The sequence below is a fragment of the Trichechus manatus genome, unplaced genomic scaffold (assembly GCF_000243295.1).
Source record: "Trichechus manatus latirostris isolate Lorelei unplaced genomic scaffold, TriManLat1.0 scaffold00015, whole genome shotgun sequence".
In the NCBI taxonomy this organism is placed as follows: Eukaryota; Metazoa; Chordata; class Mammalia; order Sirenia; family Trichechidae; genus Trichechus; species Trichechus manatus.
This window is the reverse complement of record NW_004443951.1, coordinates 24,141,359-24,154,630: the sequence shown is the minus strand read 5'-3', so window position 1 is coordinate 24,154,630 and position 13,272 is coordinate 24,141,359. Positions and strand designations below refer to the sequence as shown.

The following is a 13,272-nucleotide window of genomic DNA, read 5'->3' as shown; positions in this document are numbered from 1 at the left end:
TCAGCTTCTCTTCCATAGAAAAAACTGGGACCCAAGAGTGAAAAAGGAAGGAAAATGGAACTGAGGTATGCATACAGGGGTAGAAGCAGCACAGATCTCTTGGTTCTTTTCCACACAGGTTCTGGTTAAGGATGAAGACCCAGGAAAAGTGCTACCTCCAGCTCCCTGATATGATCAACTCGGATCTCTCGGGCACTTGTAGGGCAGAGAGAACAAGTGAGGGGGGGAGGTGAAGAGGGGAGCAAGAGGTTTCCTGGAAAGATGTATCATTCTCTTCTTCCTTTGGGAAGGTGCTATGATTAACTTCAACACCATCATGCAAAATTTTCCCTTCCAACTGGGGACATTTATAGCCCATGAGGCTGGATCTTCCCAAAGACTGGGTATGTCTTCCCGTTGGCTGTGCCTCCTTAGGGATGGGCCTACTCTCTTCTAGATCCTTCTTAGCACTGGCCCAGAGAGCGCCATACCCAGGACATTCTCTCCTGGCTAGGCTGGGTCCCATTCATAAAAGAACAGGATAGATAAGGTCTGCCTGGAACGTCCAGCATGGGCAACCCCATGGAACAGGAAGGTGGAATGTGGGACTGCTCTGGATTATTCTTCCTAACCCCTAGGAAGAATCACCAGGGATGAGGGAGGGACATACCTTCACACCTGGGCAGGGGGTGGTCCCAGTTCCGGTTGGTGCCATGTTGACATGTGAGGACAGGGTGGCCAATCAGTTGATATCCTGGGAGGCACTCAAAGGTCACTGACTGTCCAACGTTGTAGCCAGCTCCCCTCACAATGCCATTGGCAAAGGGTTCTGGGTCTGGGCACTCTTGGAGTTCATAGGCTGGAAACAATGAGGAGAGAAAGTCACTGTATTCTCTCTGAATATTTTTTTCTACAACCAGAACATAGAAGCAGCAGAGACTTATCACAGTGGTGAAGTACCAAGACTTGGACTCAGATGGACCTTGGTTACTAACTGTCAGCCGGAAAAGTTATTTAACTTCTCTATATCTCAGTTTTCTTATATATAAAATGGTGATTGTGAGGATTAAGTAAGATAATTAATACATGCACAGCTCTCTGCACAGTGCTGGCACATGGTAAGAGCTCAATAAATGTTATCTATTATTATAGCCAGTGGAATCCTGGATGGTGCAAATGATTAAGTGCTCAACTACTAGTTGAAAGGTTAGCTGTTTGAACCCATTCAGAGGTGCCTTGGAAGATCTGGCTGACAATCTGCTTCTGAAAGGTCACAGCTTTGAAAACCCTATGGAGCAGTTCTACTCTGCACACATGGGCTCACTATGAGTTGGAACTGACTCAATGGCAGCCAACAAAAACAATATTACATCCAGGTCCATAGTGGCACAATCTGCTTTCATTAAGACCCCATTAAGATTACAGCCAAGAAAACCCTATGGAGCAGTCCTATTCTGCTATGCAAATCATATGCGATTACAATGAGTCAGAACTGATTTGATGACAAAGATGGGTTTTGGGGTTTATTATTATACCCATGGGAAAGGAGGCTCAAGGAAGACACTGCTAGATTAAAACATTCTTTATTGAGCACCTACATGGGGCCAAGTATCCACCCAGGTTCTTTCATCTTGCTTATCTCATTTAACCATCTCAACAATTATTATGATCACAAACAGGAAGCAGTGGGGTGAGGATATAAGTGGCGTCTTTCTGATTCCTAGAAATTAGAAGCTATTGGGAAGGAAGAAACCTCGGTGGGAGCAGGCCAACCCTATGGCAAGGGGAGAAACTTTTCAGAGGGAAGAGCTGGGCTAAAAGGAATGGGAGACTGTCATGCAAGGCAAGTCCCTCAAAATGGCAGGAAAGCTGCTTCCATGGGAATGGGTGGGCCTTACTCAAAAGAAGACAACTTAGTGGAAGTAGCGGGGGCCCGTCAAAAAAAGCAAGGGATTGTTGAGCATGTGCCACAGAGCAAAGTCTTCAATTATCTGGGTCCCCAGGGCAAAGAATGGCCTTTGTGGCAGTCACTGGGCCCACCCTACCCAGGAAATTGGCAGTGGGAACACAAGGAACTTTCCTAGAGTGGAAATTCTCAGTGAGAGTAGCAGATTTCAAGTGAATCCTCCATGAAAAGTGGATGCATGTTGGATGTGTTGTGTTTCCACTCAATATTGTACAGAGAATTCTCAGTGGGAAGAACTGGGTAGGTTTCACTTGAAATCATCAGGTTAACTGGGCGCACTAAAATGCTAGAAGCTGTAGTGGGAGTGGTTGGACTGGTCAGCCAAAGGAGAGATGGCAGCAGCTTGGGTTTGGGAGATTTCAGAGATGAAAGCTTTAGTAGAAGCAGTGCACCTGTTACACAGGTAACACAGGGTAAATGGATGTGGGATGGGCTTTACTCTAAAGAGAAGCTTCAGGGAGAACATGTGGCCCCAAAGACAGTGAAGTACCTAAAAAGACTACCCACTGCTGATGAGTTGATTCTGACTCGTAGTGACCCTATAGGACAGAGTAGAACTGCCTCATAGGGTTTCCAAGGAGTGGCTGGTGGATTCAAACTGCCAACCTCTTGGTTAGCAGCCAAACTCTTAACCACTGTGCCACCAGGGCTCCACGCATGTGTTAAAAGCCAGGAGCAGCCTTAATGAGAGTAGCTGTGTCTCTCTCATACAAATTGTCTTGAGTGGAAGGAGCTGGGCTTTTCAAAAAGAGACACTTTAGTGAGAGTACCTCAGTTGCTTTTATGTTGAGAAAAATCTCAGAGCCTCTTCCACCAGAAGAAGCTTCACAGAGAGAGGTTGGTCCTATAGAACAGAAATAAATCCTAAGAGGAGGACTCATTAACTTTCCCAGAGAAGGGCTCCTCAGTGAGAGTAGCTGGTTTTTTTCCCAAAGGGAGATGCCATAATTAAAAATAAGAATGATATACTTAACATTTTAGAACAATTATATGTCTTAGTCATTTTGTTTCTTTATAAACACCATCCTCCTGAGAAGTTCTGGTGAAATAAGTTATGCCCAGCAGACTGGGAGGCCTTGGTAGGGGTAGCTTATACTGTCACTAAAGATTCTGTGAGAACGTTTGCATGAAGAAGGGAAAAGAAAACCACAGGAAAAGAAGAAAGAAAACCACAGACTAGGAAGTTCAGAGTGTTCAATCAGTGGAATCTTGGGAAAGAGTAAGGAGTTGGATCTCTTCCAAAGAAAGTTGAGGAGCTGGGCCTGCTTGATAGAAAGCGCCTCAGTGGGGACAGGCAGCTCTTTCACGAAGCTGGGTCTTTCCATAAAGGAAAATCCTGAGGTGAGTGGTTCGAGCTTGTTTCACAAGGTACAATCCCATAGAGCTAGGAAAGATGTAAGTGGAGAATGTAGGCCTACTGGTTCAGGAGAATTATCTGGCCTATCACAAATTGGGAGGCCTCAGTGGGAGTACTTGGGCCTCTGACACTAGTTGACAATTTAGTACCTGAGGTTGGGATCATTATAAAGGGGATGGAAGCCAAGCTCAAGTCTGAGGAGGAACAGCTGATCTGACACCAAGTGGAACTCTCCAGAAGTCATTAGAAATTATAGTGGGTTGAAGGGCAGCCCCCTAAAAAATATATCCTCCTGGAACCTGTGAATGTGACCTTATTTGAAAAAAGCAGTTTTGTAGATATAATTAAGTTAACAATATTGAGATAAGATCATCCTGGATTACCTGGGTGGGCCCTAAATCCAATAACATGTGTCCTTATAAGAGAAGACACAGACAGGGGAAGAGGACACAGAGGAGAAGACGAGGTGAAGACAGAGGCAGTGATTGTAGTGATGTGTCTCCAAGCCAAGGAGTGCCAGTGATTGTCAGCAACCAACAGAAGCTAGGAGAAAGGCACCAAACGGGTTCTTCCTCAGAGCCTCCAGAAGAAACCAACCCTGCTGACACCTTGATTTTGAACTTATGGCCTCCAGAACTGTGAGGGAAAAAAATTCTGTTTTAAGCCACCGGTTTGTGGTAATTTGTTGTAGTAGCCTCAGGAAACAAATACAGGACTGCTGCACAGGGGCAGCACAGAGGGAGTAGCCAGGCCTGTGACCTCAATGGGATCATCTAAGTGAGGGGAGGTGGACCCATCACAGAATGGAAACTCAAGGGGCTGTAGTTGGGCTTCTCATACAGGTAGCTGGTGGAGGTGATGGACTTCTGAAGGTACATTCAGAACTCCCAGCCCCCGTCCAACCCCCCTACACAGGGGAAATCCTCAGGAGGAGGACTGGGTTACTGGCTTATACACATGAAGCCTCAGTGGGAGTAACAGGCACCGCACAGAGAGGAACATTATCTGAGAGTGCTGGCCTGTTGTTCTTCAGAGGGATCCCTGGGCCCCTCATGCAGGGGAAGCCTTAAGTAGTACTTCCCAAAGCCAAAGGCTCAGAGAGTGTGGGTGTGTCTGAGCCCCAGGTCAGGGCTCTGTGGGAGTAGTTAGGTCTCTTCTACAGAGGAGGAGTCGGTGGAGATCTGAGCTTGCCATAGGACAGCCTTCACAAGGACAAGTGGGCTTATCATGCAGGAATTGCAGTTGAGAGGGCTAGTCCCACTACATGGACTTAGTGGGCAGAGCTGTGCCCATCACAGGGATAAAGGCAGGCACAGCCCATGTGGGTGGACCCGAAAGCAGATATTCTTCTCACAAGGGTGAGGAGAAGCTTCAGGCAGAGCCCTCGGGTCTACCACCGGGGAAGCCTTTGGGGGAGGAGCTGTGTCTGTCTCAGAGAGGAATACTGACCAAGTACTAGGTCCAAGTCTCACCTGTGACAGACTACCACCCGTTTTACAGGCCCCATGCTTCCAGCTGAGGGTGCGTGTGTCCCACAGGTGCTCTTAGTTAAGGTTGGCTTCTGTGACAGGTGCACACGCACACTGAGGCTCCCTGGGTGTAGCAGCTTCATTTCCACCAACTAAGCAGGACTCTCTGGGTGATAGGCACGGCCTCTCCCCTGAAGCTTCACTGGTGTGAGAGGCCCAACTCCTACTGAGGCTTCCCTGCAGGCTAACCACTCATCCACTCTCGCTGAAGTTTCCTCCAAGCTAGACTCAAGCACTCTGAGCAGGCATCATCGCCTGTATAACTGGTCCAACTGCACCCACTGAGCAGAAACACCCTGTAAGGATTTCCCTAAATGACAAGCCCGAATAGTCAGTATTCCTCTCTGTCAAGAAAGGAGCTCCAAGCCATATTCTCTCCAGAATAAAAAGATAAGTTTCAGAACATTATGTATAGTATGGTACTCTTTATATAGAAAATACAATTAAAAAAATTCATAAAACATGACATATTTTTCACAGGTACGTACAACCTGTGGATGTGGATGTATGGAAAAAGATCTGGAAAGATCACACCAAAATAATGGTGGCTCCTTCTGGGGAATAATCCTGGGTTTGGAGGCTGTAGACAAAGAGAGCTTTATCCTTAGCTGTAATGTTTTAATCACTTTCTTTTTTTATTTTAACAAGGTGACCATATTTGTGAATTGTTTTTGTAATTAAGAATTAACTTTAAGAAGCAAGTTGCAAAAAATGTGTATAGTATCCAATTTTGGGTAAAAATATAATAATAAAGCTACATCAACATATGCACAGAAAAAAATGGGGAAATACAGTTGATCCTCATTGTTTGTGAACTTCATATTTGCAAATGTGCCTACTTGTTAAAATTTATTTGTAACCCCAAAATCAATACATGTGGTGCTTTTACGGCCAAACGTGTGCAGAGTGGCACAAATTTTGAGTTGTCCAATATTCCTAGCTGAGGTCTAACTGGGCAGCTCTCTGTCTTCTTTCAGCTCATACTGTAAACAAGTGTCCTTTTAGTGGTGTGCTCAGCGTCACGGTTTTCATACTTCCGTATTTTTTGTTGGTGAAGTCACTGTTTAAAATGGCCCCAAGCATAGTGCTGAAGCGCTGTCTAGGGTTCCTGAGCACAAGAAGGCTGTGATGTGCCTTACGGACAAAATACGTGTGCTAGATAAGCTTCATTCAGGTGTGAGTTACAGTGTTCTGCCATGAGTTTAATGTTAACAAACCAACTTATATTAAATAAGATCTGTTTAATCAGAAACACACATAAAACAAGCTCAGGTACTGATTGGTTGATGAAAATGTCGCTATCGGAAGCTCACGGAACCTAACCCTGTGTTGCACTTTGGAGCAATGGTTCAGCATTTGCTAATTCAGTGTTAACGGTAACTTTACTGAACGTAACTACCGCGAGTAACAAGAATTGACTATGTATACCAAATTGTTAATAGTCAGTATCTCTGAATGGGGTGGGGTGTACTGGGGGTGGAGATGGGATTATGGGAAAATTCTGACTTTCTATGATGTGCTCACAAAAACGTCTGTAATGTTTTAATTTTTTTACAAGCTTGTGCTAGTATTGGGGAAAAAAATCTAAAACTATGGAAAAATTTCCTATTATGCTGGGAAGAGAGGTTAGAACAAATAGTTCAGTCAGTCACACGGGGGAAGCACCGGAGAAAGAAGCTGGACCGAGTCAGAGCCATTGTGTACAGTTGCATACAAAGGTTGTACATAATTCTCACAACCACGCAGGACAGCCCGTCACACAGCGAAGCTTGACTGAGTCAGAGTTGATGGGGCTCTTTCAGGGAAAACGCACCAGGAGGAGTGGGGCCTGTCACAAGATTTTACCTCAGTAAGGTAGAGCCGCAGTGAGTGTGGTTGGGCCTCGTACAGGAGAACCCTCAGTAGTAGTCAATGAGCCCATCTCATTGCACAAGACTCAGTGGGCACTCCGGGGACTGTTACCAGAATCCTCCATCGTCGGAGGAGCCTTGTGAGCATAACTGGGCCTGACACACAGGGGAAGACCCAGAGGGAGTAATTAAGCCTGAGGGCAGGTGGCTGGCCAGACACTCAGGGGATGCCTGAGAGGGAACAGATGGGCCACTTGCCCAGTGAAAGCTGTTTGCTGTCGGCTTTGTGCAGAGGTGTACGGCGGATGCTGTTGGGCCAGCCACCCTGACAAAGGCCATGTGAGAATTTAAGCTTGTAAAACAGGGGTATGAAGAGATCTGCTACCAAAGGGAAGCCTCACTGCACAGGTCTGTCCCCTCACCCCCAACCCTTCCTGAAGCCTCTCTTGCTCTCACACGGAAGGCTGGGAAGATGGGTGATTGTAGGTAAGAAATGGGGACATCCAGAGGAGCAAATGGGCACTTGTCCTCACCCTGATATTCCAGCTTGAATCCTGGCCGGTTTTGGGAGTGGTCACTGTGGAAATACACGGTGGTCTCATGGGACGTGGAGAGCAGGGAGCTGGGAAGCTCGCTTCCACTGAATCTCCCCATCATGCGGCTGGTCTCGTAGGGGCCGTTCCGGATTTCTAGGAAATCATGGTTGGGCTCGGTGGAGAAGTTTAGGAACTGGATGTGAGCTCCTGGGAGCGAGACAGAAGCAAGATGGTATCAAAGGCAATACAGGACTGCTTCAAATGTGCCGCCCATGAAAGCATTTCCTGCCAGAGCCCCTAATGCTCTGAGCACCCACCTGTCCCTCCCACTGAATCAGCGTTCCCAGAACACACACTGGGAGATGCTGATCCAGTCAATCTCTTGTCTTCAGGCAGGAATAAACTTAAAAGTACATTATTCATTCAAAAGTAAAGGCATTAGTCATTTCAGAGCTCTAGCCCAAACCCATTTATTTTATTGAAAACAAAGTTCAGGGCCAACACTTGACTTACTTTGTGATTCATATTTCTAATATCGGTATAAAGATAGCTTTGCTAAAATAAACTTTTTATTTAAAAATAACACCACCCCGCAATCCATCAAAAGACATGACCTTTAGTGATGGAATTTTCTAGAATACTTGAGATAATTTAGAAATATAAGACTTAGAAATATACATTGTCTCATCTGTGCCATGAAGAAGCAAAGAGAAGGTTATTCTTTAGAATCTTACTGGGCTAATCAAGATCTCCTGACAACCTGAGAGGTGAAATGGATCTAGTTAAGCCTTTAGCTTACACATTAATATACTCTTTGGGAGCCCTGGTGGTGCAGTGGTTAAGAGCTATGGCTGCTAACCAAAAGGTTGGCAGTTTGAATCCACCAGGGGCTTCTTGGAAACCCTATGGGGCAGTTCTACTCTGTTCTATGAGTTGGAACCGACTCAATGGCACCTAACAACAACATACTCTTTGGAGTATGAGTATGGAGGTACAAATATTAATATTTGTTTACTGATAGCTTTTATCAAAATTAGATTACTATAAAAAGTTATGTTAAAGAAATATATTAACAAAGTATAGGACAATGTCCATAACGTATTATTAATTGTGAAAATCAGAATGCAAAACGGTATGTACTATATAATTCTAATTTTACTCACTAACAATATTTACTAAGCATTTACCATGAGCCTGGGCTGTGCTAGGCATTGCACAGGGATGAATGGGATCAACAGTCCTTGTCTTCATGAGGGTTACATTCTAATGGTGGAGGACTAAGCTCTTAGTTAGTGATTATCTCTGCATGATGGATTATAAATGATTTTAATTTTTAAAATTTGCTCATCTGTATTTTCTAATTTGTTTAGAATGAGCACATGTGTAACTTCTTTTGCATCTGATTATTTAAAAAACAAAATAAAGACAACATATACGTCATGTTAAACCCCCTTTATCCCCTGCCCTGTCCCGTTCCCTCCTTCCTTCCACTGAGGCTATCTTTCTCATGAATTTGGAAGCTATCCTTCCAGCTCATGTTTTTAGATTCTCAGATACATATATTTTGGTTTATTTGTTTTAAATGTTTACAATAAATGATATTATACTGTACGTACAGTTTTGCAAATTTCTTTTTTACTCGATAGCGTGTTTTCAACGTCTAGTCACGTTGCCATGCACGGATATAGTTCGTTCATTTTAACTGAATATTAATTAACTCCATCTTATGAATTATCCAACCACACTTCAGTCACTCCCCTATTAATGAACATGTAGATTGTTTCCAAATTAGATAATATTGCAGTGAACATCTCTGCACCTGTCATCTGTGGAACTAGTGCTTTCCATTCCACCGTCTAAGCATCTTTCCCACACCAGTGAACACAGGGTGTATATCCATCAAAACCAAACCCGTTGCCGTCGACTTGATTCTGACTCATAGCAACCCTACAAGACAGAGCAGAACTGCCCCATAGGGTTTCCAAGGAGCAGCTGGTGGATTTGAACTGCTGACCTTTTGGTTAGCAGCCTGACCTCGTGACCACTGTACCGTCAGTGCTCCACATATTCATCAAAGGGGCTCTTTATAAAGATTGAAGAATTTCTGAATTGAACTGAGAGGAAAGAACTGGACTGTGACCACCATCTAGTGGCAGAAACATGTAAACATAGTGGCTCTTTACATGTACATACGTACATATATACCCATTGCCATTGAGTCAATTCTGACACACAGTGGCCCTATAGGACAGAGTAGAACTGCCCCATAGGGTTTCCAAAACTGTGATCTTTATGGAAGCAGACTGCCACATCTTTCTCCCCTGAAGTGGCTGGTGAGTTTGAACTGCCAACCTTTGGGTTAGCAGCTGAGCACTTAACCACTGCACCACCAGGGCTCTTTGGTGGCTCTTTAGGCACACTGAAACCAGGTGCTATATTAGGGTCCTCACTGGAATCCAACATTCACTTGGAATCAAGGAGTCCTGGCCTCCTGAGACTGGGCCCTGCAGTATGCTTATTCCCCAGAGGCTGGATAAGCACCCAGGACTTAGAGCTCTGGCGGCTGAACATCAGGATTTACAGAGCACAGTGCTGTACTTCTCTTTTAAACTTCTGCTTTCTTTTGGATGTTGCCCTCTCTCTTTCTCTATCAGCTGAGGTTCTTTTGGTCTTCTAGGTCTTTTTATCTCAATGTCTCAAAATCTGGAGTTTCCCAAAGCTGCCAGTCATCATAATTTTTACATCCTGATCCTTTGTCCCTTGTTTCCTTCAGAAGCAGGTACTAAAAATAAGACTCCATCCTTTGGAGGGTCACCAACCTCTTTCCCTCATTCAGAGCAGATTTAGAGAAGGTGGGTTGGAGCACCTTCTCCCGGAAGCCCTATCTCTAGCCAGAAGACCCACTCCAGGCTGAATAATAAGGGACAAGTTGACCGTCTTCATTCCCAAGGCTATCAGACTGGGAGCCCCCTGGCCTGAGTAGTCCCCTTGGGACACTTCTTTCCTAGGAGCAGAGCAGCAACTCGGGCAAGGTAAACTACATGCACAGTCCATCAGCTTGATGTCAACACAAATCCTTTATCCCTTCAGAAGAGATATTTGGGGTTAAACTATAGTCCCAGTGTACAATGCATGATTCATCAGTGATTACATTTTGTATCCAGATCAATGTCCTTCCTCCCCCTCCACCTTCTCCACCTCCCTTCCCATGCTTGGCAGGCTCCATCACCACCAACAAAACCTCTCCCGACCTCTAGGCCAGCTAGCATGTGCATATGAAGAATGCAAACTCAATTTCATATTGACCTTGGCTCAATTTAATTGGGGTGATAAATCTGATCTTGGAGTTAAAGGCACAACTTGAGGTCCAGTCTCTGTAAAATACATTTTTTTTTCTTTTTTAACCATCTTCTAGTAATTTCTCATTCCATATTCTTGGTTTTTAGCTCACTACTCAAACAATAATCATGGCAACCCTAATATTTTCCCCCTTACATTAAATGTTTCTAAAGGACTTTCATCTCTACTATTTTTAATTGATACTCACACTTGTACAAGAGGTAGACAGAGACATATGATTATCTTCATTTTGCAGATGAGGAAGCAGAGAGGTAGAAAGCTCAACTGTCTTGGCTAAGGTTATGCTGAGAGACTGTGGCAGACGGTTTAATTAAACCTAGTGGTCCGGACAGAAACCCTGGTAGTGTAATGGTTAACTGCTATGACTAGCAGTTCGAATCCACCAGGCACTCCTTGGAAACTCTATGGGGCAGTTCTACTCTGTCCTGTAGGGTTGCTATGAGTCGGAATCAACTCAATGGCAATGGGTTTTGGGGTTGGGGTCTGGGGTGAGAAGGCTCTGTCTCTAAGGGGTTGGGGAGACTTACCAAAACCCACGGGAAGTGCTATCTTCCAGGAGCAGTCCATGTTGCTGGGGTAGTTGCCTGGGAAGCCTGGGCTCAGGATCACCCCCTCCATCTCTTCCACTGCTCCCCCACACTGCGCTGTGACAATGACAGTGACAGAGTGTTAGGACACCATCAAGGAGAATACAGGGCCATGCCAACTTTAGGAAGTTCTCTCAGAGCAACAGCTTTTGTTTTTTTTTTTTAAATTTTGGTGAGAATATACAGTTATACACCATTTGAACAATTTCTGCATGTACAACTCAGTGACATTGATTACACTCTTCAAGTTGTGCAAACATTCTCACCATTCTTCTCTAAACTGTTCTGTCACCATTGACTTAAACTCACTGCCTCCTAAGCTTCTCATCTAACCCTTTGAGTTGTTGCTATCAATTTGATCTCACATAGGTAATTCTTTAAAAGAGCACAATGTTCAAGGCAGACATACTTTACTAACTAGCTAAGCTATTTTTTGGTTCAAAGAAGACTTCAGGGGTTAGTTTTGGTTTAAGGTTTAAAGTTTAAAGATTATCTTGGGGTAATGGTTTCAAGGATTCATCCAGCCTCAATGGCTCCAGAAAGTCTGAATTCCATTGAGAATTTGAAAATCTGTTCCACATTCTTCCCCCTTTTGATCAGGATTCGTCTATAGAATCTTAGATCAAAACGTTTAGTAATGGTAGCTGGCACCAGCCAGTTCTTCTGGTTTCTTGGCAAAGGAGGCAGTTGTTCATAAAGGTAACCAGATGCTCGATCTGTTTCTTCCTCCAATTCCTGACTCTCCTTCTTTTTCTGTAGAGCAACAGTTTTTAACCTTCCTTGAGTCATAAACCCCTTTAAGAATCCATAGGGATCTGTAGTTCCTCTCCCTAAAAACTGCAAACACAAACAAAATTGAGTAGGAAATATCAGAAAGGGAAGCACATTCTTAGACTTCCCAAGGGTCTGTGAACACAAGTTACAGGCTCTTGACCCAGAGCTTGCCCTTCTCAGGTCAGATCCCTTAGTGGGGACACACAGTAAAGGTGACAGTGGCCTGCTCCAAGAGAAGTCTGACCATTCTATACACTAACCCCACAATCTCCCTCCCCTCACTGCTCAATCAACTTGTCCAAGATTGAAGAAAAAGGAACAGGGAAGAGGACTTGCATGCACTGAGGCCCCACTCTGTGGCAGACCCTGTGCCGACATATATTCCATGGGGTGGGTGGTTACCACTGTGCACCCACCCTCAGAACTCTGACATGGTTCACCCTTGGCCTCCTGGAAGCTCATACAGAGTGACTGTGATTAGCATTCCATGGGGAGCCGACCACAAAGCTGAGAAGGGGTAACCGCTGGGACATGTGAACCACCAATCAAGGTGACTTCAGAGACAAAGGGTATTTACGGCTGGGTTATACTGCAGCCTGACCAGTAGACATCAGTTCTTTTCTCTCACATCTTTCAAGGAAAAGGCTGTGTGAGCAGAAAGGGACTGGTGAGTCAGGAAAGCTCAGAAAAGGGAACAGAGTGGAGGCATTGGCAGTGCTCAGGCAAGCCCCTCTGGGAGAGGGCAACCTAGGCAAGCTGACCTGTGCACAAGGGGAACAGCGTGGGGCTTCGGAGTGTGGGCTCGGCATCTGCCTGCCGGGGTCACAATCCCAATACTTCCACTTCCTGTGTGACCTTGGGCAAATTCTAAACCCTCCAAGCCTCAGTTTTCCCAACTGTAAAATGGAGCTGCTAACAGCATCAACCTCATGGTGGTAGTGTGTTAGGAGGGTTAAATGAGAAAGAACTGCATTTCCTCTGGAACTGGGGCTGACATACACAGTATGTCAGTAAACCATAGCTGCTGTTAATATGAGTGGTTTCCTTGGTGAGGCCTTCATAACATATAATCGGGGAAAGTACCTGGGCCGACCAGTCATATTTCTGATCTGCCTGGCTGACTACCAGACCCCGCCCCCTGGTGAAGTCACAGGAGGGATATGCCATCTTGCCCAAGTGACACTCTCCTGACTCACTTCCGACTCCAAGGTCAGCGCTGGGCTGCACGTTGCAATTGGGCATCAGGCAAACTTGGGTTTCCATTCCTGACTCTGCCCTTCTCTTTTTAATCCCAAGAGTCTTTGTTTTCCTATTTGGAAAATGAGGACAACACG

General features: G+C 45.0%; 1 protein-coding gene across 1 annotated transcript in view; it reads right to left on the bottom strand.

The window, feature by feature from the left end:
* The window catches only part of CSMD2 (CUB and Sushi multiple domains 2), a 752,464-nt gene that overhangs the window by 102,950 nt on the left and 636,242 nt on the right, over positions 1-13,272 (bottom strand). Inside the window, exons 44-46 of the mRNA XM_012554226.1 lie at positions 11,105-11,221; positions 7,215-7,424; positions 650-838 (exon numbers count right to left, since the gene is read on the bottom strand). Of these exons, the coding sequence (XP_012409680.1) occupies positions 650-838; positions 7,215-7,424; positions 11,105-11,221 (516 nt within the window). The remainder of the gene's footprint in view (positions 1-649; positions 839-7,214; positions 7,425-11,104; positions 11,222-13,272) is intronic.